Raw genomic sequence first — 21,262 nt, 5'->3', positions numbered from 1 at the left:
TTCCACCATAAGGCACATTACAACATACGGATCCCTGACACTTTTATGATCCTACATTTGAGTGATGTCTTACTGCAAAGAAGCCAGACATTGTACCTCATAAATTGTTTATTTATAATAAACAAGGTTCAATGTGAAGAGAAAAAAGTTTGGATAACTTCCATCATAATTCAACTTGGGTTCACACCAAAGGACAGAATCACGAGGAAAGAGTTTCAAAGAACAGGGATTTTTCTTCTCTGTCTCTTCCTGTTTTCATCTGCTTCGTCCTCTGGCTTCTGAGGCTGCAGTAGGGTGTCTGCTCAAGAAATGGCCCCATGAGGGGCAACTGGGTGGCTAGTCTGTGGTTAAGCATCCAACTCTTGATTTCGGCTCAGGTCATGATCTCATGGTTCATGAGTGTGAGCTCCGCACTGAACTCTGTGCTGACGATGAGAAGCCTGCTTGGGATTCTCTCTCTCCCAATCTCTCTCTGCCCCTACCTCACTTGCTCTCTCTTTCTCTCTCAAAATAAATAAACTTAAAAAAAATTCTCCTTTAAGAAAGAAATGGCCCTGTGAACCAAGGATGATGAGACAAACCTTTGCAATAAGTCTGGCTTAAATCAAAGTGAAGCAACAAGACAGAGCCCTCATTCCTAAATCACCAAGTTCTTGAGTATGACCAGAACTTTATTTTATAAGATTCCAAAGGAAGCCATACCCCGTTTCTTGGGAAGCACTTTGTATTGCCCTGCTTGGCATCAAAAGGAGGAGTCATGACAGCCGTTGTTCTGCAGTTATGTAAGCATGATCTCTCCTAGGAGCTGGAAGACAGATAAAATTCTCTCCCTTTTGGTCCTGTGATGACGGCGATGTTGCATCTGATTTACTACCTGTGATGAAAACTAGAACTCCATGGCAGAATACTTACATGAGTGAAGCCTTGCTACCTTTTCTTAGTACTAAGTTTATCATGCTTTAGATTTATATATAAGTGTAATTTTCTGAGTATGGAGGGAGTTTGCTGGGAGTCTGGCTAGATAAGCTACCACATACGTCTTTACCTCAAATGAGGAATAAAACATGTATGGGCAAGAATTCAGTCAGCCAAATAAATTAACTTGAAAGAAATTATTTATCTGACTGGTATTAAAATTTTTATTCATGGTCTGTACGTTTAGATATATACTTTTCTTAGACAGTAATGATGACTATTTCTTTAATAGATAATGTAGTAAAGGAAAACCTTATAATTCATCATTCAAAGGAGGTCAAACTGGAGAGTGAAAAAGAAGCTATTAATAATTATGCCAGGATGACACAGAGCAGGACTGTCTCAAGCAAACAGGCATGTGCAGTCACCCTACGTAGTCTCATGGGGATGTAGGCTGTTAAAAATTGTTTCTTACCATGTTGGAAATACGTGACACCATCACATATCAAGAAAGAATGGCAGAAGATGGGAGGAGGGAAAAGCAGTGAGCGCCTTTAGAAGTAGTTGCTTTTCAAGGTTAGAAATGGTAAACAATAGTTTTTTTTTTTTTAAGATTAGCAGACAAAATGAGAAAATGTAAGCCCTTCCTCTTGATTGCAAAGAATCCCTTCTTTCATGAGTGTCATGAGAAAAGGACAGAGAAGGAAAAAGTAAGAGATAGCTTGGTTTATCCCACTATGAAATGGTGCTTTCAATAAAAAAAAAAATGCAAGTAGGGGCACCTGGGTGGCTCAGTCGGTTAAGTGTCTGACTTCGGCTCAGGTCATAATCTTGTGGTAACTGGTCGGTTTGAGCCCTGAATGTGGCTCTGTGCTGACAGTGTGGAGCCTGCTTGGGATTCTCTCTTTCTCTCTCTCTCTCCCCCTCCCCCCAAAATAAATAAATAAACCTAAAAATGCAAGTAATGGGGACAGAGGCTATTATACAATGAGAAACATGAACATTATTGAAAACTGTTGAGTAGAGTTGGGGATGGGGAGACTTTTGTTTTTTTTCTGGCAGTTGCTGGTAATGACAGAGGGTCATTGCTTAAATACTTAATATGAAAACCCCAAAAAGCCCATTGGTCAAAACCTCTTTTGGGATTTTTGGGCGGCATGTTTCATATATATATATATATATATATATATATATATATATATGAAAGCTTACATGGAATTAAGTTAGAAAAAAAATTTCTTTCTGCACAGAATTTTCCAATAAGGGTGAATGGGATTTTTGGTAATTAGAAGATATTTAACACATGACATTCTCCTGATTAAGCATTAATTTTGCCCATGGAGTGAGAAACTGTAGGTCTAATTGTCTAATTACACTTAAACTGTTGTCTATATTTACTGCACAATTTCCCATGATAAAATGCTGATATTATTTGCTGGGCTGTGCCATCAGGTCTCACTGAGGAACTGTTTTTCCTATGTTTTTGTGTCCTCAATTTCAGTGTAAGTTTTGTACAATTGGAATTTGTTTCTCACGATCTTTCTCTCATGGGGTCCCCAGCGGAGTTCTAGACACGTGTTGAGTGTTCCATACACCCTTGTTGGCTGCTGTTGATTGATGTTGTTGACAATGAACCTGGAGGTGCCACCTGTGGGCACTCTGCCTGTTGCTCTGAAATTGGAAGCCTTGCCCGGCCTGCTGGAAGAATCTTCCTTCTCTCTTTCTTCAGTTCCATGGCCTCATAAGAAGATCTCATGAAGATGGGAGGCATTTCCAGCTTTCCCCTCATAAGCATGTACCTGTCATGTTCAGTTTCATTTGGCTCTAGTACCCAACGGTTGTCTTTGTTTGTTTAAAATCATTACATTTTTTTTTTCAGGGATACATCTTTATTAAGATGTCCTGTGCGTGCACATTAAAATGTCAGCATAATCTAATTATGAGCCAAATGAGGCACAGCAGCATTTACATCATTTGATAAATTTCCATCATTTTCAGGGGACTGGTGACTTGAATCCAAATACTTCTTGACAGCCGTGCTATAACAAACATTCTGTAGCTCCGGACAGCAGAGGCTTGTGGGTGGAGGTACATCCTTTCTTCTTCGGCTACTGCAACCCAGTTTTGAATGTGAATGCAAAACATCTCTTTACTTTCATACCTGGTTGTAAGGGAAGATACCATGAAATTGCTACAGGCCAGGGAAAATGTCAAAGGGCTTGGTTTAGACAGCTCTGGTTGGGATTCCCTTACATACTTTCGCTGATCCCCATGGAATTTTCTCCCAGGAAAAAGTTCAGGGAACACAAGGATAAACAGAGTCAAACCTAAATGTAATGCATGAGATTCAAATGAATAAGGCATGGTTCACAATCAAAATCTTGAATATGGGTCTTTTGTATGGATGCACACATTTCATGATCATTAAAAAATCCTATTTCAAGATGATGGGAAATACACTGAGCTTTCCCCCAACTCATTAAAAAAATATTTCTGGGTGTTCTAAAAATTCAAGTGAGAGAATGAAACTTTTTCATAATTGGAAACAGGGAACATGTAGAGGGCCAAGGGCAGCTTTGTTCTTTCTAGATACTTGTGTGTCCAGGAGCAGAGTGAACTGATCAGTTATCCAGAGACCTGAGAAAGTAGCACTGTGATTTTTTTGGTTTCCTAAATCTTCAGGGTAGAGCTTTGCTTACCCTGATGTGATTTCCCTGCTTCTTTCACACTCCATTTAGTGTTATGAAATAACATGACAGAAACGCGAAGGATGGGAAAGAAAATGAGCTTGCCTTCTTTTGGCTTCCTAAGACTTGTGACCCTGAAAACATTGCTGTGACCTCAGAAACATTAGAGAGCTGACAAAAACATGAAGGCTGGGGGGGGGGCACCATTAGGGAAGAGGCAGCAGTGGCATCCGCGGGGCACTGACGGGGCAGAGGGGGCTGGGGCGAGAGTCAGACTGTTGGTTATTGGTGTGGCTGCCAGAAGCAAAGGGAGAAAGAGCTCCCAGGGGAGGTTAAGGTGGACTGGTTTGCTGGGATTGTTACAGGTGAGGAGCGGGAAGGCAATGAATGGAAACAGCATTGCAAGGGCTGGATAAAGAAATCAAAATTCTTTTAGGGTTGAAAAGAAGGTCACACACAATTCCTGCTCAGAAACTGAGGGCACCACAGTATCAGACACCATGAAGGAAGACAGAATAAATGGCAACACTGCCTTTGTCCTGAATAATAAAGGCTTGCATTGGGTCAGGAAACTTAGAAGAATGAGAGCAAATAATTAATGAAGGGACAGAAACAGAAGGAAGCATCTCCTGAAGCTCCCTAAAAGTACCAAAAATTTAAACAAGCCAAGGATGTGATGATGATATTTTAATCCTGCATTGCATTTCCATTTCCATCCTCCAAGTTAGAACTTCTACTGTATCTTGATCTCCACCCATTTGTACATTCTTACTTCCCTAGTTAAATTTGTGGGAACAACACATAATACTTGTCTTGGGTATCTCTCCATGGTACTGAGAGCAAAGTGGGTATTCAACAAATAGTTGGATAGTGAAGCAGAAAAGGTACAAACTGTGTTGTATTTCAACTGTGTTGAAATCTTTTCAATTTTTTTTTATTTTAATGAGCATTAATACCTTGATTTCATACTCTGTATTATACAGCTAAACATACTACTTTGTTCTTATTCTATCACAGCAAAAACATTCTAACTACACAATCCTTTAAAGACTTTCAGTTGTTCATCCAGAAGGGGAACAATGAAATATGGGAACCCTGTCATAGCTGATTATTTAAAATAAAGGTACGTGTGTGTGTGTGTGTGTGGGGGGTTCATTTTTCAATGCATGCCCTGCTGTCCCAACTATTTTATCAATGAAAATTGCTTTTAACTGAGAGTTGTAGAAGTTGAGGAAAAGGTATTATGTCAACTCTTCCCCTTACCAGTTGGGTGCATAATTCTCAGCCCCTGAGCTTGTAAAGAATAAACAGATTTCAGATTCTCTAAGGTCATACACCATCTAAAACTTGTGATTCATGTTTCAGGTGATAAAGTTGGGGAGAAGACATTGGCGGAACACAGAGACAAAGGAAATCAATTTATGGTAGACTGTGAAAGGAAGTGCCTGGGACCATAACCTTCTCACTAGGCTAGGTTTCTTGATCCATTCATATGGATCATATTATACTGTGTATTTCTCTCATAGATTATACATTCATGACATTCATATTTATTCCTGTCCTCTAACATTTGGAAGAGAAGACCTGTCAGATGGTGGAAAGAGGCACAATGAATGCATGTGCAATATTAAAAACCTTTGTTTTCTAATATTTATAAAGTACAATGAAATAATTTTAGAGGACCTTCAAATAGGATGACAAGCACATACCCGATATTTTATGACTACATGGGCCCCACTGCAGTAAAGAGACCCCACTGTGTTAAATGAGAAGGAGAAGTTTTGGAGGTAGAAATGATTGGCATGCAGATCTGTGCTATTTACAGAACCATTACTTTCATGACTGTGAACTGGAAGATTTGGCTAACATGTACTCATGGCCCTAAATTCTTTGGTGATTGCATTCAAGGCTCTGAGAAAAAAAAATCTAAGCTTCAGACTCAAGACCAGATTACACATAAAAATCCCAAACATTTATCTTAGTATTTGGTGACTTAAACAAAATTGTCCACATCCTCTGACTCCCATCCTTCCCACCAGATACATTCCTCATTTTCCTCAGGGGCTTAGAGGTAAAACAGTAGAAAATAAACTATAAACCCAAAAGGTATAAGCTATTTTTAAAGAAAAGTTTAGATCAGTTGGCTCTACTTTTGAGATACTTTTTGAACCACAGAATATAAAATTATGCCAGATCATCTCAGCTTCAATATATCTCCTGGCAAGGCTTCAGCTATTATTAATGTACCCTTGTTTTACGTGGCTTTCACTTACGCCTACTTTCATAAATCGCTCTAGATTTCTCGTAGAGCTCGTATGGGTCAGGCTTCCTTGGGTCAAAGGCCTCTGTTGAGTCAGGAAAGGAAGTCCTGTGAAGGGCGGGTGGGAAGGGCAGGTTCTGCGGTATGGCCGGAGCAGATAAACTTGTTTGAGGACTGCCTTGATTTTCCCATCGGTCCATTATCTGGAAAGTGAAAGAGAACAGAAAATAGCTAAGAATGAATTTTTTCTTGCTATTTCCCTTGTCACATACTGCAACCCTCACCTTTACATTAGACTTTCTTGCCCTGTGGGCTTTTCTTCCATGAAACATTTCAAACTCTGGAATAAGTGTGAGAAAAGATTCTATTTCTCTATATTAAAGTACCATAGACTGTACCAAATACAAGTGGTATCTGACTTTTGAATGCAAGCTTATATAACCTTGTTACCTACTAGCTGGTAATCTTCAGCCAATCACTTAATCTCTCTGAGTCTGTTTTTTTTCCCCCTCTTATACAATAAAGATAACATGTATCTCAAGATAACTTTCCGTGTCTGTGTGTAGAAAATGGTATTGGCCCTGATATATTACACCATTTTTACTGAGGCAGAAGAGAATAAAGTAGTCTACATGTATTCTTTTGACACCTATGCATATTCCGATAATCTCCTATACCTGAACATTTGGTCACTTCCCTTACAACTTAAACTAATATTACAACCATCTGGGATTTATGAATTGTTCAAAGTCTTCTGTGAAGCTTCATTTACTGCTGATGTGGCAGTTTCTTCCCCCAAATGCTACTCTGATATTGCTAATACTATAATTTATTAAAGATCTAAAGGACACTTCCCAGTTTACCATGTTTTTTTCACACACGTTACCTTCTTTGGTCTGCACCATGGCCCCCTGAGGTAGGTAAGGCAGAGGCCAATATCCTTTTGTTGAAGAGAAAACCAGTTAACTGAGATCACCTGTTTGCAATGCTAACTTCACCTTCATTCAATAATCAACTGATTCAAACTCAACTTAGACTTTTTTGCTTTGAATAAACCCGCGTTGTGTAAAACTCAGATTAGATTACCCTTTGTCTAAAATTTTGCATTGGGTCAGTGTGTCCTTCAGGCTAAAGGCTAACCTCCTCCAGGGGCAGTAGTGGCTCCTCATGACCTAGTTTCTGCTCTTTGTTCTCATACTCTCTAATGGTCTCTCCTCTCATTCCGTAGGATCCATCAGATTCTCTCCTGCCTCTGAATCTTGCACACTTTCTTAATTTCTCCTTCTACCTGCAAAGTTTAGTCATTTTCTACTTTTTCACCTCCCATCCTCACTTTACCTGGCTACTAGATTCAGATGAGATGTCTCTTCTAGAAAGCCTTTGCTGACCATTCCTGAACTGGTTACATGTCCCTCCTGGATGTTCCCACAGCACCTCTACCTACAAGTCACACCCAAAATTCATGATGCTCAACTATAATGGCAAGTCTACCTATGTCTCCTCAAATAGATCATGATGGGGACAGATCCTACAGGGGACATAGTCTTTCTCATTGTTGTATTACCAACACAAAATAAGTGCTCAGAAAATGTTAATTTAATGAATGAATTAAATCATCAATAAAATATAGTCAGCTGTTCTTTTTTTCCAAATCTGGTTGACTCATAACTGTTCTTTTTTTTTTTTTTTTTTCAAAACACAAACAAACTAGCTTTGATACACACTGTTCTGAACTTGGCAGGATTAAAACTTTCTGTCCCTTACTGCACTGCCCTGCTTTTGTTTCCATACTGGCTACATCTTGGTCAGGGCTCCTACATGAGCTCTGATTTATCAATTATAAATATTTAAAAGTTGGAGGGGATGTGAGGTCCCACATACTGTGCATATCACTGTGACTTGCAAAGTTCCCTGTGACTTGCTCACCTACCTGAGACTATGTCAGGTGTTGAGTGAGTCATCAGACTATGAAAGAAATGGGTCACTGACCTTCCTCTCAAAAAGATTGGTGCTATGGTCTGAATGTTTGTGTTCCCTGCCCCCCCAAATTTATATGTCAAAATTCTAACACCCAAGGTGGCACCTTTGGGAGGCAATAAGGGTGGAGCCCTTGTGAATGGGATGAATGCCTTAATAAAGGAGATTCAGAGTCTAGAAGACCCTTCTGTCAGGTGACATAACAGAGAAAATATGGCCGCCTCAGAAGAGGCCTCTCACCAGACACTGAATATGGCAGCAGCTGGATCTTGGGCTTCCAGCCTCCAGAACTCTGGGGAATAAATTGCTATTGTTTGTAAGCTATCCAGTCTATGGCACAGCAGTCTGAAGGGACTAAAACATATGGCTTCATTTTAATTTGTTTTCTATATGGGCTACTGACCAAGATTTCATTTAAACAAAATTTCTCTACCTAATGAGGCTGGAAAAGCCCTAGTTGAGTTCATTTCCCTAATATTAAACATAATCTCAAGAGCGCAAAGAAGTCCAGCTGCTGTTAGCGACAGACCCTGGGTCAAACCAATTTGTAACTATAATGGGAGTGCTGTTTAAATAATAATACATTGAGGGGAATAAGTGGCAAATTTGCTTAGAATTTTAGCTAATATTCTGCTCAGTAGGTCTTTTGGTCCCACTTCATAAAAATCTTTAAATATGTATGCCATTAATTAATTTTATGGTAAAATTCATCTAGGAAGCCATCCTAGGTTTCTTTGTTCATCTATTCTCCATGTCTTTGCTATGATGGGAAGTCTCACATTTGTAGCTAAAGTCATATTCTTTTTTTTTTTTTTTTCCAGTTAAAATGACTGGCCATAGGTATCATGTGATGGGATTCTGGCTGTGACTTTCTCCCTTCTGTTTCTGAACATAAGATACTAAATTCTAAAAAGTAAATAAATTAGATATATGGACTGAGTAGCTGTAGAATCCCACTTGTCATCATAGGGCTTCAGCAAATGTCGATTTCTTTCTCCTGTCTTCTACTGAGGGTGAACTGATACTCACATAGGTCTTATGGTATATGTATCACTTGTGTGAAGTCATGGGAGCAAACATGTTTCAGGTGAAATATTAGTGTTTCTAGAAAACATTTTTAAAACTACAGAACAAATAATGGTTTGGGCACTGCTGGGAAGGTTACTTGGGCAGATTGACAAATTCTACAATTTTTGTAGCACAGAAACAGGGGAATTAGTCAAGAGTCTGGTTTATGCTTAGTAAAGTGTTCACATCTTGCTGTGACATTTATCAATCCTTGAGCCACTCTGTCAGGGTTTCTTAAGAGACTGTAGAGCAGAAAATTACTGTGCCCATGAAATTACTGAAGAAGCAAACTCACAGTCTTTATAGCTCCCCACCCCTGGATTGTTATTTGTTGGCTCTGACGCAAAAGACCATGGAGCAGACCACCTTCCTTGGAATTAGAGGCCACCCCCCTGCTCACTGGGGCTGATGTGCTGGTCTGACAGCATCCTCTGAAGGGTGCACTCTGTTGACTTCTTTCTCAGACAACTTAGTCTCTGGACTTCTGCTTTCTAGCTGGGATGCTCGGCTCATTTGTTCTTCTCAACCTTCTTGAACACCCTAGGTTCTGACCCTGTCCCATTGCCCAGACCCTTGCGCATCACTTGCTCTACCTAGTGTTTTCCTGACCTTGACCTTTCTAGAGTTGTGCTACCTGCCAGGCATTTACCTCTCACAGGCTTCTGGCCTTGTGTAGTCCCAGTGGTGTCCATAGCTAGGCAGGTATTTATAAATATCTCACTAGAGTAAGGAAAATAGAAATGAAGTTGCTTTCAGTATCTGGGAGAAACCTTGTATCTCTGCAGGCCTTGGTAAATGAATGAATCCTTGACTGTTTGAAGGTACAGTCACTGAATTAGCAGTGGACATATAGTCCATGACAGGGACTCAAATGGTAAAATAGGATAAACTAATCATGATGCAGTTAGTATTTTGATCCCCACTTCTGATCTGGGTGCACAGTGGGAGTGTGAATAAGGCAGCCTCTCACCTCACATGAAGTAATTTATTTAGAAACTGTTTGCTTCATATAGAAGCTGGTGTAGTCTAAACACCTCCTTTCACTATTTTAGGGCAAGGATGGGATGTGAAGGCATTTGGCTTGATTCTGTCCTTGAAGAATGAACTTGGATCCCTTCCAGATGGAAAGCAGGAGAACTCACTATAATTAGTGTATTACTTGTTACAAAGAAAATGACTATCTCAATGTGGATTAGTTTATAATGTAGAGTCATAGAATAGAAGAGGGTAGGCAAGTGACACAAGACCAGAAGGAGGAGAGATCTCACTCAGAATAACATTTCCTTAATCTGAGTACAGATGGTGTTAATCCTTCTCAGAGGAGAGAGTCTATAAATCCATATACTGTGGGCATATATTTATATATTTGTTTAAAGGAATACCTTAGCAAACTATGTTCATTTTATAGAGTCATTAATTTATTAAGGTTTTATGCATGGAGGGTCTGCTTCTAGGATGACAGTACTTTATATTTTCGAGCTCAATATGTAGAGGCACTGTTTTAAGCACTTTACATGGATTAGCTGATAGACTCTTAACAATAACTATAGGAGTGGGTACTCTTATTGTCCCCATCTTACAGACAGAACTTGAGATACTGATGACTTAAGCGGTTAGTTGAAAGTCACACAGCTAGTAAGGAGAAGAAGCAAAGTTCGAACCCAGGAAGTGTGCCTTCAGAGCCTGCACCCTAAAACGGATATCGCACTGCCTCTCATTATAGTCCTTAGTCTAAAGAACTTCTGGCAGATACATGGAGGACATTAATTCAACAGTCTTATATCCTCACTCAGCCTCGAACCTGGAAGTCCAAGCCTTAGCTTTCGTAGGGATGTATGGACTCAAGATTAATTGTAAATTGAATTCTATAAAATGTTTTTTGGAATTATTGACTATGGATGTCATTACTGTAATGACAGCAAATGCTGTAATTATGTCAAATGGCATTATTTGTATAAACATGGTACATATAAGGAAATCATTAAATTGCATAATTGTAGCACCATGATGAAGTTTCAAGGTTCCTTGTTAAATTAGATAAAGATGTATCTAGACACAGAGCACAGATTAACTTTGGTGATGAAAGGAAATTATTTAAATTTTGGCCATGATAAAACAAATTTCATTTAAAACATTTTAAAAACACCGCTTTCCAAACCATGTGCATCATGAAATGGTTTGCTAAACCCAGATAGGTCTACTTTCCCCATCTGGTATTTTCTGTGGCCACATGAGCCCAATCCTAAATGAGGACACGTCTGGTGAGGATATTTTGCAGCCCTGACACATCAGTTCTTTGTCTCCAGCTCTTGGTTGGCCCATGTCTCTTTGAGAGAAACCTGGAGCTCAGACATATTACAGGGCTTTCCTTTCACATCTTCAAACCATTTTAAGGCATGCTATTTAATGAAACCAATTATTGTACTTGAGAAGTATGCAAAATTATATTAACCTCCATTTCTAAAATGAGAATATCAAGCAGTTAAAGATTCCCTCAATAAAAGAAATAAGAGAAGCATAAATTAATTCAAGAATTCCCTGCTCACTGGCCAGACTTGGGGCCACATTCATCTGAGCTGCTTAATTTGAGATGGAAGAAAAGAAGTAGGTGGGAGACAGGATTCCCCAAGTTTTGTTTCTGGATTTGAATCATCACTTTGCTACAGTTCTGCTCTAGTTGTGGGTTTTAGGCATTCCAGGTAGAGTACTGCCTTCTAGCATACCATGAAACGGGATCCCAGAAAACCACCCCAGCTCTTGGGACTTGGGCAGTTACAAGTTCCCATCTAACGGCAAATAAAAAACCCTTCTAATTGTGAAACTGACTTGGCTGACCTAGCCACACAAAAAGATAATTTAAACTTCCTATGTTGGCATCAAATTTCAGGATGATTCATGAGGCAACTAGGCCCAGAGAGATTAGGTGATGGCGGAGATGACCAGTTTCTGAAGGAGATTCAGAAGTTGAGTGATTGCCAGGTTTGGTAGAACATATATGTCTCTGGAATATTCACACACACATATTTAGCTCTGCATACATTAAAATGTAAATATAAATATATAAATGTATAAGTGTATACAGAGCTAAATTTCTTATGTACCAGATTCAATTTGTAGGTCAAGTTTGCATTGTTTCTAAAATTTCATGTTATAAAGACTATATAGTTATTTCTGACAGGGGAAAAAACAAAAGGTTTCTGCAGTACACCATACTGAATAGGGTTAATGCTCATTTTCTAAGTATATTAAAAAACAGGCAGAAGTGCCTTTACAGGAAAGTAAGACAAGTTATTTTTGTATTTGTGTGACAAGCACAAGACAAAGGGACACATGATTTGTTCTTTTGACATCGCAGAATCTCAGAGGTAAAAGATTTTGAGATCACCCAATTATATCTTATTTAATGGGATTGCATTAATAATTAGAAATAAAGAAAGAAGCATAAGAATTCCAACTTACAGGCTTTGGAGTTTTCCATGGAGAAAAGAAACCTGTAATAAAGAAGACAATATTTGAACTTTGAAAATATAACTTGCTACCACTTATCGGTGGCATGATATTCAAATGATTGCAAGTTACTTTAATTAGTTAATAGCAAACAATAACGATAAAATATGCTGCCTGGTTGTATAGTTTTCTGTAAGGAACCCAAATAATTTCATTGGAATTGTATTAATGATTCCAAGAACATCACTTTTTGGCATCTGAGGATTCTGAGGCACAGAGAAGGTAACTGTATGGGAGTCAGCTGCTTAAAGACCTAATATGGAGTCATCCTTAGGGATTTCTGTGTCCCAGCCACAGCTAGAGAGAATGGTAGTGGGGTGGGAGGAGGAGGAAGGGAGGAACAGAGAGAATAGAGGCAGAAATTACAAATTTTAAAAGTAAATAACTTCTCTTAGCATAAAAAATAATTCTTCTTTGTGTACCTTCTTTAGGTGGTGAAAAGGCAATCAACAAGGTTTCATTAGTCCTAAATTTAAAAATAATGTATATACCAGGGCACCTACATGGTTCAATCAGAGCCTGGAACTTGCTTCAGATTCTGTGTCTCCTGCTCTCTGCCCCTCCCCTGCTCATGCTCTGTCTCCCTCTCTCTTTCAAAAAGTAAATGAACATTAAAAAAATTAATTAAAAAATTAACCTATATTATGAATCAAATTCTAGTGTATAAAAGAATAACTCTTTGGGGACTGTTTTCCCATGGAGACCTTCTCTGAGCAGTTATCTATTTATTATGCTAGTGCCAGCCATGCTGTGCATGAAGAAACAGTGCAAAATGTTTGTTAGTTGAATGACTCATGTATCAACAAAGCCATGTTTGTTTTTTTTCAATTTATTGAGCAATTTCTATTATCACAAATGGTATGCAGACTGGGCTGTTTCTGTTGTGATCCAAATGACCATTAAGATAATGAAAAGCAGAAGATAGATTACTTTTTTCTTCTATTATTATTTCATTATTATTTTATCATATGGTATCAGTTTTTTTTAAAAGTACTGAAAACAAACTTAAAAACAATGGTGGGAGGTAGGGGCGGCTGATGTATACTGCCCTTAGTAAGCCAAAACATAACAATTTTGCTCATGTTAATGTTAGCTGGTATCTGAAAAATCCCCAATAAAAATGAAATCTTGAAAATAAGCCACATACTGTGTATTTATCACCTTAAACTTTTTTTAAATGTTTATTCATTATTGAGAGATAGAGAGAGACTGAGCATGAGCAGGGGAGGGGCAGAGAGAGGGGGAGACACAGAATCCGAAGCAGCCTCCAGGCTCTGAGCTGTCAGCACATAGCCTGACGCGGGGCTCAAACTCATAGACTGCAAGATCATGACCTGAGCCGAAGTCTCAGAGCGCTCAGACGCTCAACCAACTGAGCCACTCAGGTCCTTTTATCACCTTTAAAACTGGGACTTCATAAGAGACTTTTAAAAAACTGAGAACAAACTGAGGGTTGATGGGGGGTGGGAGGGAGGGGAGGGTGGGTGATGGGTATTGAGGAGGGCACCTTTCGGGATGAGCACTGGGTGTTGTATGGAAACCAATTTGACAATAAACTTCATATATTGAAAAAAAATAAAACTGGGACTTCCATAAAATGGTAATAGTTGAATTGTAACCCATTTATAGGAAATATCTGCAGAAATCCGGACACATGATTATGTAGATGCTTAAGCAATCCAACTCAGGCCTGGCATAAATACTAACTGCACCTCAATGCACGTTGTGAAGAATTGATGTTTCATTTTATGGAAAGAGGGAATGTGTGTGATCTATCATGTTTCTCAGCTTTGCTTGGAACCCAGAGTTAAATTTAATGTTCAAGTGTAAGAACCATCCTACCTAAGGAGATTAGTAGAATTAGCTCATCTTCTTACATACCCTATAAGTTCTTATCTATCTTTCCAACTAATGAAGAAAAGTTTGACATGTGGTTTGATTATAACTTAATTATATGGATCTAATCACATCTTTTTCTGGAAGCAGCTGAGAGTGAAAAATTACAGATAAATACATTTATCTCCTTGACTTAGTCTGTAAAATGCCAACAAAACTAAATTGACCACTAATTATACAATGAAAAAAATTGTAACCTATTGGCTCATTAACCATTATTTTCAGTGAAGGGTAAAATTTATTTGTTGATTATGGAATTGCCAGCAACAGTTCTTCTGAAAAGATGTCATGTATATGTTCTCACAATGTCAAAACACTTAATTATTTCTTCTACTTTCTTTGTGTCATCACCTTCTTCCCAGAGTACTGTGACAGATTTTGCGTATTTGCTGTTTTACATTTGTTAGGTGCTGGGAGTTGCTTAGACTTTGATACAAATGTATTGAAAATGGTCCCTCTGTTATGGAGCTCTCACCTACACTTGGGACATTATACTAAAAGATGATTATTCCTCCTAGGGAAAATGGGTAATCACCTGACCTTTCAGCAGTTATGGCGCCAGAGCTAAAATGGCGTAAGAGGGACACTGGTCAAGATCAGACAAGGAGAGAAGAAGATTTAATGTGACCACCTTTCTTCGGAGGCAGTTTGGTTTCCCATTCTTTTAAGGCTGTTTCATTTAGTCTGACCTCAGACCACTGGCATGATCCAAGACTTCTTTCTCCTCCTATTATGGCAGTTTCTGGAATATTTCTAATGCTGAGTGCTGCAGAACCTTCAGTCTACAGCAATAGTTACCTTTTCTGAGACATTGTCAAAAACGAAGTTGCTCCCTATGGAGTAAGTAATTCCAGGGAGTAAGAAATAGTATCAGAAGAGATTTCCCTACATATAAATAACTTTTACAGAAATGCTATAGTTGTGTGGGACAAACTATTATGTATTATAAATTACAATATTGTTTTGTAGGATGACCCCTCTTGGGAACCTAGTTTATTCCAATGAATATTTAAATAAAAACACCAAAAACAAAGAAAAAACTTTAATATCCTTATTTCTGCAATTTTTCTTTTTCTGGAGTCATTCTCATTGGAGATAGATTACAGAAGGGAGATAGAATTGGTTTGCTGAGGGTATGACTTTTACGTTTTTCACCAAGCATCTCCATAGGGAAACAGAACAGGGAATCTAGATAACTTTCTTAACCATTTCAGAGCTATGAACCTAGTTCATAGAAAAAGAGCATTTCTTTAAAATAATAATAATAATATTAGTTTATTTCTGGCCTTTATTTCCCCTACTTTTATAGAAAGTGGCATATTATATTCCCTAGTGGGATTAAAGTTTCTTTATAATGACCCATGTTTCTGTACTGATTTATCAGTATGCGTTTGTGTGTGCACAAATGCAAACATACTTATTTAATCCCCGCTCTTAAGACAACAAAAGTGTGGGAACGCAAGCTGGTGCAGCCACTCTGGAAAAAAATATGGAGGTTCCTCAAAAAACTAAAAACAGAACTACCCTACGACCCAGCAATCGCACTACTAGGCATTTATCCACAGGATACAGGTGTGCTGTTTCGAAGGGACACATACACCCCCATGTTTATAGCAGTACTATCAACAGTAGCCAAAGTATGGAAAGAGCCCAAATGTCCATCGATGGATGAATGGATAAAGATGTGGTATATATATACAATGGAGTATTACTTGGCAATCAAAAAGAGTGAAATCTTGCCATTTGCAACTACGTGGATGGAACTGGAGGGTATTATGCTAAGTGAAATTAGTCATTCAGAAAGACAAAAAACATATGACTTCACTCATATGAGGACTTTAAGAGACAAAACCGATGAACATAAGGGAAGGGAAACAAAAAATATATAAAAACAGGGAGGGGGACAAAACAGAAGAGATTCATAAATATGGAGAACAAACTGAGGGTTACTGAAGGGGTTGTTGGGGGAGTGGGCTAAATGGGTAAGGGGCACTAAGGAATCTACTCTGAAATCATTGTTGCACTATATGCTAACTAATTTGGATGTAAATTTTAAAAAATAAAAAATAAAATTAAAAAAAAAGTCAAACTAATAGAATCAGAGAGTAGAATGGTACTTGACATGGTCTGGAAGTAGGGGGAAATGGAGACATTAATCAAAGTTTCAGTTATACATGATAAATAAATCTTAGAGATCTGTATAGCATAACACCAATAGTTACCAATGCTGTATTATATGCTTAAAAATTTGCTAGTAGGATAGATCTTATGTTTAGTGTTCTTATCAACCAACCAACAAACAAATAAATAAAAGGGCAGGAAGAAACTTTTGGAAGTGATGAATATGCTTATATTCATGGACTATGGTAATGGTTTCATGGATGAACACAATGCCAAACTCATCAAGTTGTATACATTAAACATGTACAACTTTTTCTATGTCAATAATACCTCAATAAACTGGTTTTAAAAAATAAAATGAAATAAAACAAATTAAATTAAATCAAATTAAGTTAAATTTTAAAAAAAGACAACAAAAGTGAAAGAACTTACAGTGCAGTTATAAACTATCTGCAACATGAATAGGGACATAAGAGAGCAAAGGGGAAAATTTAGATGCAGCTAGTAAGAAAATTTAGATACATTTAATATGAAGCCCAAAATAGAATTATTTTTCTAAAATCTGTCTTTTTTAGAACAGAAATAAAACTAAAATGGATTTTTAATTCTGCACCTAAAAGCACAGTGAGATGGGCAAAGAAACAGAAGCCCAGTGCAAATACCTAGATGAGAAATTCTGGTACTTTAAAATGGAAGAGAGGATGACATTGACTTCATATTGAAATTTAAATTGGTGGCGCCTGGGTGGCTCATTTGGTTGAGTGTCCAGCTTCGGCTCAGGTCATGATCTCATGGTTTGTGGATTCAAGCCCTGTGTCGGGCTCTGTGCTGACAGCTCAGAGCCTGGAGCCTGCTTCAGATTCTATCTCTCTCTCTCTCTCTCTGTGCCTCCCCTGCTCACGCTCTGTCTCTCAAAAATGAATAAATGTGAGAAAAAAAGAATTATATAAAAAGAAATTTAAATTGAATTCTACATGTCAACAAATGCAACTGGAATATGTTTGCCAGATAAAATACAATAAACCCAGTTAAATTTGAATTTCAGATAGAGAATGAATGATTTTGTTTTTAGTATAATATGTCCTATATATTGTAGGACATAGTTACAGTAAAAAAAAAATTTTGTTGTGTATCTGAAATTCAATTTAAATGGGACATTTAGGGTCTGAACACCCTAAAAACGGTCCATTTATAAACAAAACCACAGTAGTAACGTGTATTGAAGATAATATCTGTTCAATTAAGTAAAAAAAAAAGGAAAGAAAAAGAAAAGAGAGAGAAAATACGTAAGATCTTCTTTTCCTGCACCCGCCCTCCCCCCCAATGTTTTATTGCTTGAAATCTTGCTTTAGAGGAACCTCAGAACATTCCATTGGCTGTGCAGATCATCGGCTTGTGTTGGTTGTTTGACCATCAGCAGCCTTGACGGAAGCTTCCCCTTACGTGATTCAAAACTCTGTGGCCAATGTTCGTGTCACAAAGGACCATTTTCAAATTGTTTGATGACTGGTTAGCAACACTGCCTTGTCCCAAGTGGTATGTTCCACAAAATGGCTCTTTTCAAAACCTACTTCAGACATATGATATACAGAATGAAAGCCTATCAATATATTTACAGTAGGTCTGAAGGGAGAGCCCCTTTCTTGTGTGTGTTTGTGAGCTGTTTGTTAAGATTTTTTATTATTTATTTTCACACGGCAACAAGATGATGAACTTTTAAAAATCATCTCAATTTGAATAAGAGATCAAAATGCAATGAAGAACAACAGATCAGAGAGTCTCAGCATGGTATCTTCAATTTGGAATAATGCCAAGGCAATTTTTCCAGATTTCTAGAAATTTCCTGAAACAGAACTAAATCTTTCAATATATCTTTATACTCCATTTGATATACTGAACTCCCATTTGCAAAATATGAAATGGATTCTTCTTCAACTGAAGTACATATGACTCTGGTTTTGAAGATTGTCATTACAGTCTCATGTATTTTATAGGGGATTCTGCAGATGATAGAGATGCAGGGGGAACGTTTTATATTTTTGCTTTAAGCGATAGAAAAGAAGTAGGAGCCACTTTGAATTAAAAACCTGCTTCACTGCAGATGTCCATGCCCTGGTTTATTAAAAGTTGTGTTCTGTTTTGCTTAAAAAAGAAGGAAAATGCAATAATGTGAATGTCCTTGGCACTACTGAACTTGTACACTTAAATATGACTAACATGGCAAATATTATGTTATGTATATTTCATCCTAATTTTTTAAAAATGAAAAATAAGGCAATAAAAGACGAAAAAGAAGAAAGGCAGAACAAAAGTATGTGCGTATTGCATGAGTGTGAGAGAGAATGAAAGAGTAAGGAAGAGAATTTCTTTTTCAGTTTCTGTGGTGTCCTGCTGGAGTACAGGAAGCTCATCTGGACACCCACACAAATCCTTCCACCTCTAAAGTTATCTTTTCTCCTAAAAGATTATAGGCAATAAAGGAAGCTCATGTTCTTACTACATTGCTGAAAATATTTCAGGGACTGTTAGAAAGTCTCCCAATTGAGGAAATCATTTTTTTGAAGTTTCCCAAAGGGGGAAGAAGCCCCAGGGACTTTAGAATCTCCAGTTAGGGCTAATTTGAGGGAGAAAAATACCACTAATAAAGTTAATCTTTAATTTAAAGATCCTCCCATTATCCCACAGCCTGGCATATTTCCCATCAAAAATTCAGCCTTTGGTAAATGTAAGCCAGCAGGGTAATGAGCTAATTTCCATTAAAACTAGTTCAATGTTAGTCACTTTTTTTCCCCTGGCTTTTGACTGATTCACGTGTGTCTTATTAAAATTCATTAAATGGGTTAAACCCTGCAGTTCTTTTAGATAATTTGTTAAAGCTATCTGAAGTCAGAAAAGGGCATTTTTTTTTTTTAAATGAAAGTGTCCTGGGCCAAAAAACCAACCTTTCCATTACACAAACATGGAAGATACACTGCTGGTGGTGGTACCCAAACCTCATGTCACCAAGTTTCAATCAAGCACGGGATATAATTTACAAAGAAAAATTCAAGTTGGTCGCCATCTTTGGCCAGAATCTGTTCTTATGTGGTAAGCTGAAGCTTTCTCTGCAATGCTTTAAAAACGATCCTTTCTGCATCTTCTAAATAAAAGTGTTTTTCTTATAAACACTATAAAGCTGTTTTTCAAACAGCATTTTCCCCCTGGCTTTGTTCCTTGTGGAGAGTGCAGTCTGACCATTTAAAGTAATCCCAGTGAGCATCTAGAAAGGATAAGCCTGCACATGTTGTCTTCTGATAAACTCAGCTACATAAAGGATGTGTTCAAAATAAAGCAGGCCAGGTGAATAGCCTTGAACAGGAATAAAGGAATGCACAGGAAGAGGAAGAAGTGTGTCAGGGAGGCTAAAACTCAGAGTGAGGTGAAGCTTGCAGAAAATATGAACCACTACAAAGGGTTTTTCTTTATGTTCTGAACAGGACCAAGAGCAATGAAGAGATAAAATGCTCTGTATGTTTATAGCATGCTGTAAACAACTGGCAGAGAAAATGTGGAAGGATATCAATACTTGCAATAGAAAATTTCAATTCTGAGAGTAATATTTTTTTTAAATGATGCATGAATAGCATCCAAAATCTTTTTTTTTTTTTTCTTTTAGAAACCCATCTAGGAACATCTTTTAGTAATTTAAGGAAGATTAAATGTCTGTTTCACTTTACATCAACATTAAATATTTATTGAGTTGTGGGTGTCTCACAAGCACCATAAATTCAACATGGTGATCATGGAAACCTTGATTTTTTTTCCCCAAATCTTCACTTCTGTGTTCCTCATTTTGGTAAATTTCACTCACCCTTCCAAGTTTCAAAGACAGGAACCTGAAAGTCATTCTTAATGTCTCCTTTTCCGTCACTTCCTTATCATCAAATTCTATTTTTACCTCCAAAATCTATTTCAGATGCGCTTTTTTCCATCTCCAGAGCCACCACTGTAATCTACACCCACCATCATCTACTGTCTGAATCAAAGCAACAGCAAATTTACTGATGCCACATAATCTGGTTATGCTTAAAATCCTACAATGGATTCCCACTGAATTTAGGATAAAACGCAAAACCTGTCAATTGGTCCATTCTTACCCCAGAGGCCTCCTAGGAGGCTGAATTTCCTTGAGTAAGCCAGACTTCTCTAACCACAGGGGCTTTGCACAGGCTCCTTCATTTGCCCACCCTTTCTCATTCTCCACACAGCTATCTCTAAGTCTTTCTTTCTGTGTCAGCTTAAACAACACCTCCCCAGGGAAGATGTCCCTGACGTTTCATTTGAAATCAAAGTTCTGTATTATAATTTTTCATTGCATCCTGCAGTTTTCCTTTATGCGGCACTCATCACCATTTGCAATTGTAGTTATGAAATTGTATTCACGTAATTATATTTGTGAAATTATTAGTTTCACGCCCATATCCCCAATGCAAATATAAATTCCATCAGAGATAGTATCTATTTTGTTCACAATGTATTCCTAGCACTTTACACAATGCCTGACGCATAGTAGATACTTGAATAGACACATTTGAATGAATTGAAAATGGTAGTGAAGGGTGGGTGAGGAGGGCAGAAAGGAAGAGACAGAGTTATAAGATGCTCAGGAAAACTGATGAGACATGGTGATCAGCAGGGGTAGAGGATGACATAAAGGAGAAGATGAAACCTATTGTGACCTGTAGCTGGGGAACCTGGATAGATGATAGTGTCATTAGCTAAAGTAAGAAATACAGGAAAAGAAGCTTCTGTGAGTGGAATATAGTGAAATGAGTTTGGGTGAAATGAGTTT

At 37.9% G+C, this 21,262-nt stretch overlaps 1 protein-coding gene across 12 annotated transcripts in view; it reads right to left on the bottom strand.

Moving 5' to 3' along the window:
• Nucleotides 1-21,262, bottom strand: part of MAGI2 (membrane associated guanylate kinase, WW and PDZ domain containing 2) — a 1,350,742-nt gene that overhangs the window by 178,586 nt on the left and 1,150,894 nt on the right. For 10 of the 12 annotated variants that reach the window (XM_058725276.1, XM_058725278.1, XM_058725285.1 and 7 more), the window contains 2 exons: nucleotides 12,367-12,398; nucleotides 5,876-6,065 (listed from right to left, as the gene is read on the bottom strand). In XM_058725276.1, coding sequence (XP_058581259.1) covers nucleotides 5,876-6,065; nucleotides 12,367-12,398 — 222 coding nt within the window. The remainder of the gene's footprint in view (nucleotides 1-5,875; nucleotides 6,066-12,366; nucleotides 12,399-21,262) is intronic. The other 2 variants (XM_058725277.1, XM_058725279.1) reach the window with 1 other exon arrangement.

The sequence above is a fragment of the Neofelis nebulosa genome, chromosome 4 (assembly GCF_028018385.1).
Source record: "Neofelis nebulosa isolate mNeoNeb1 chromosome 4, mNeoNeb1.pri, whole genome shotgun sequence".
Classification (NCBI taxonomy): Eukaryota; Metazoa; Chordata; class Mammalia; order Carnivora; family Felidae; genus Neofelis; species Neofelis nebulosa.
This window is presented reverse-complemented; position numbering and strand designations above follow the sequence as displayed.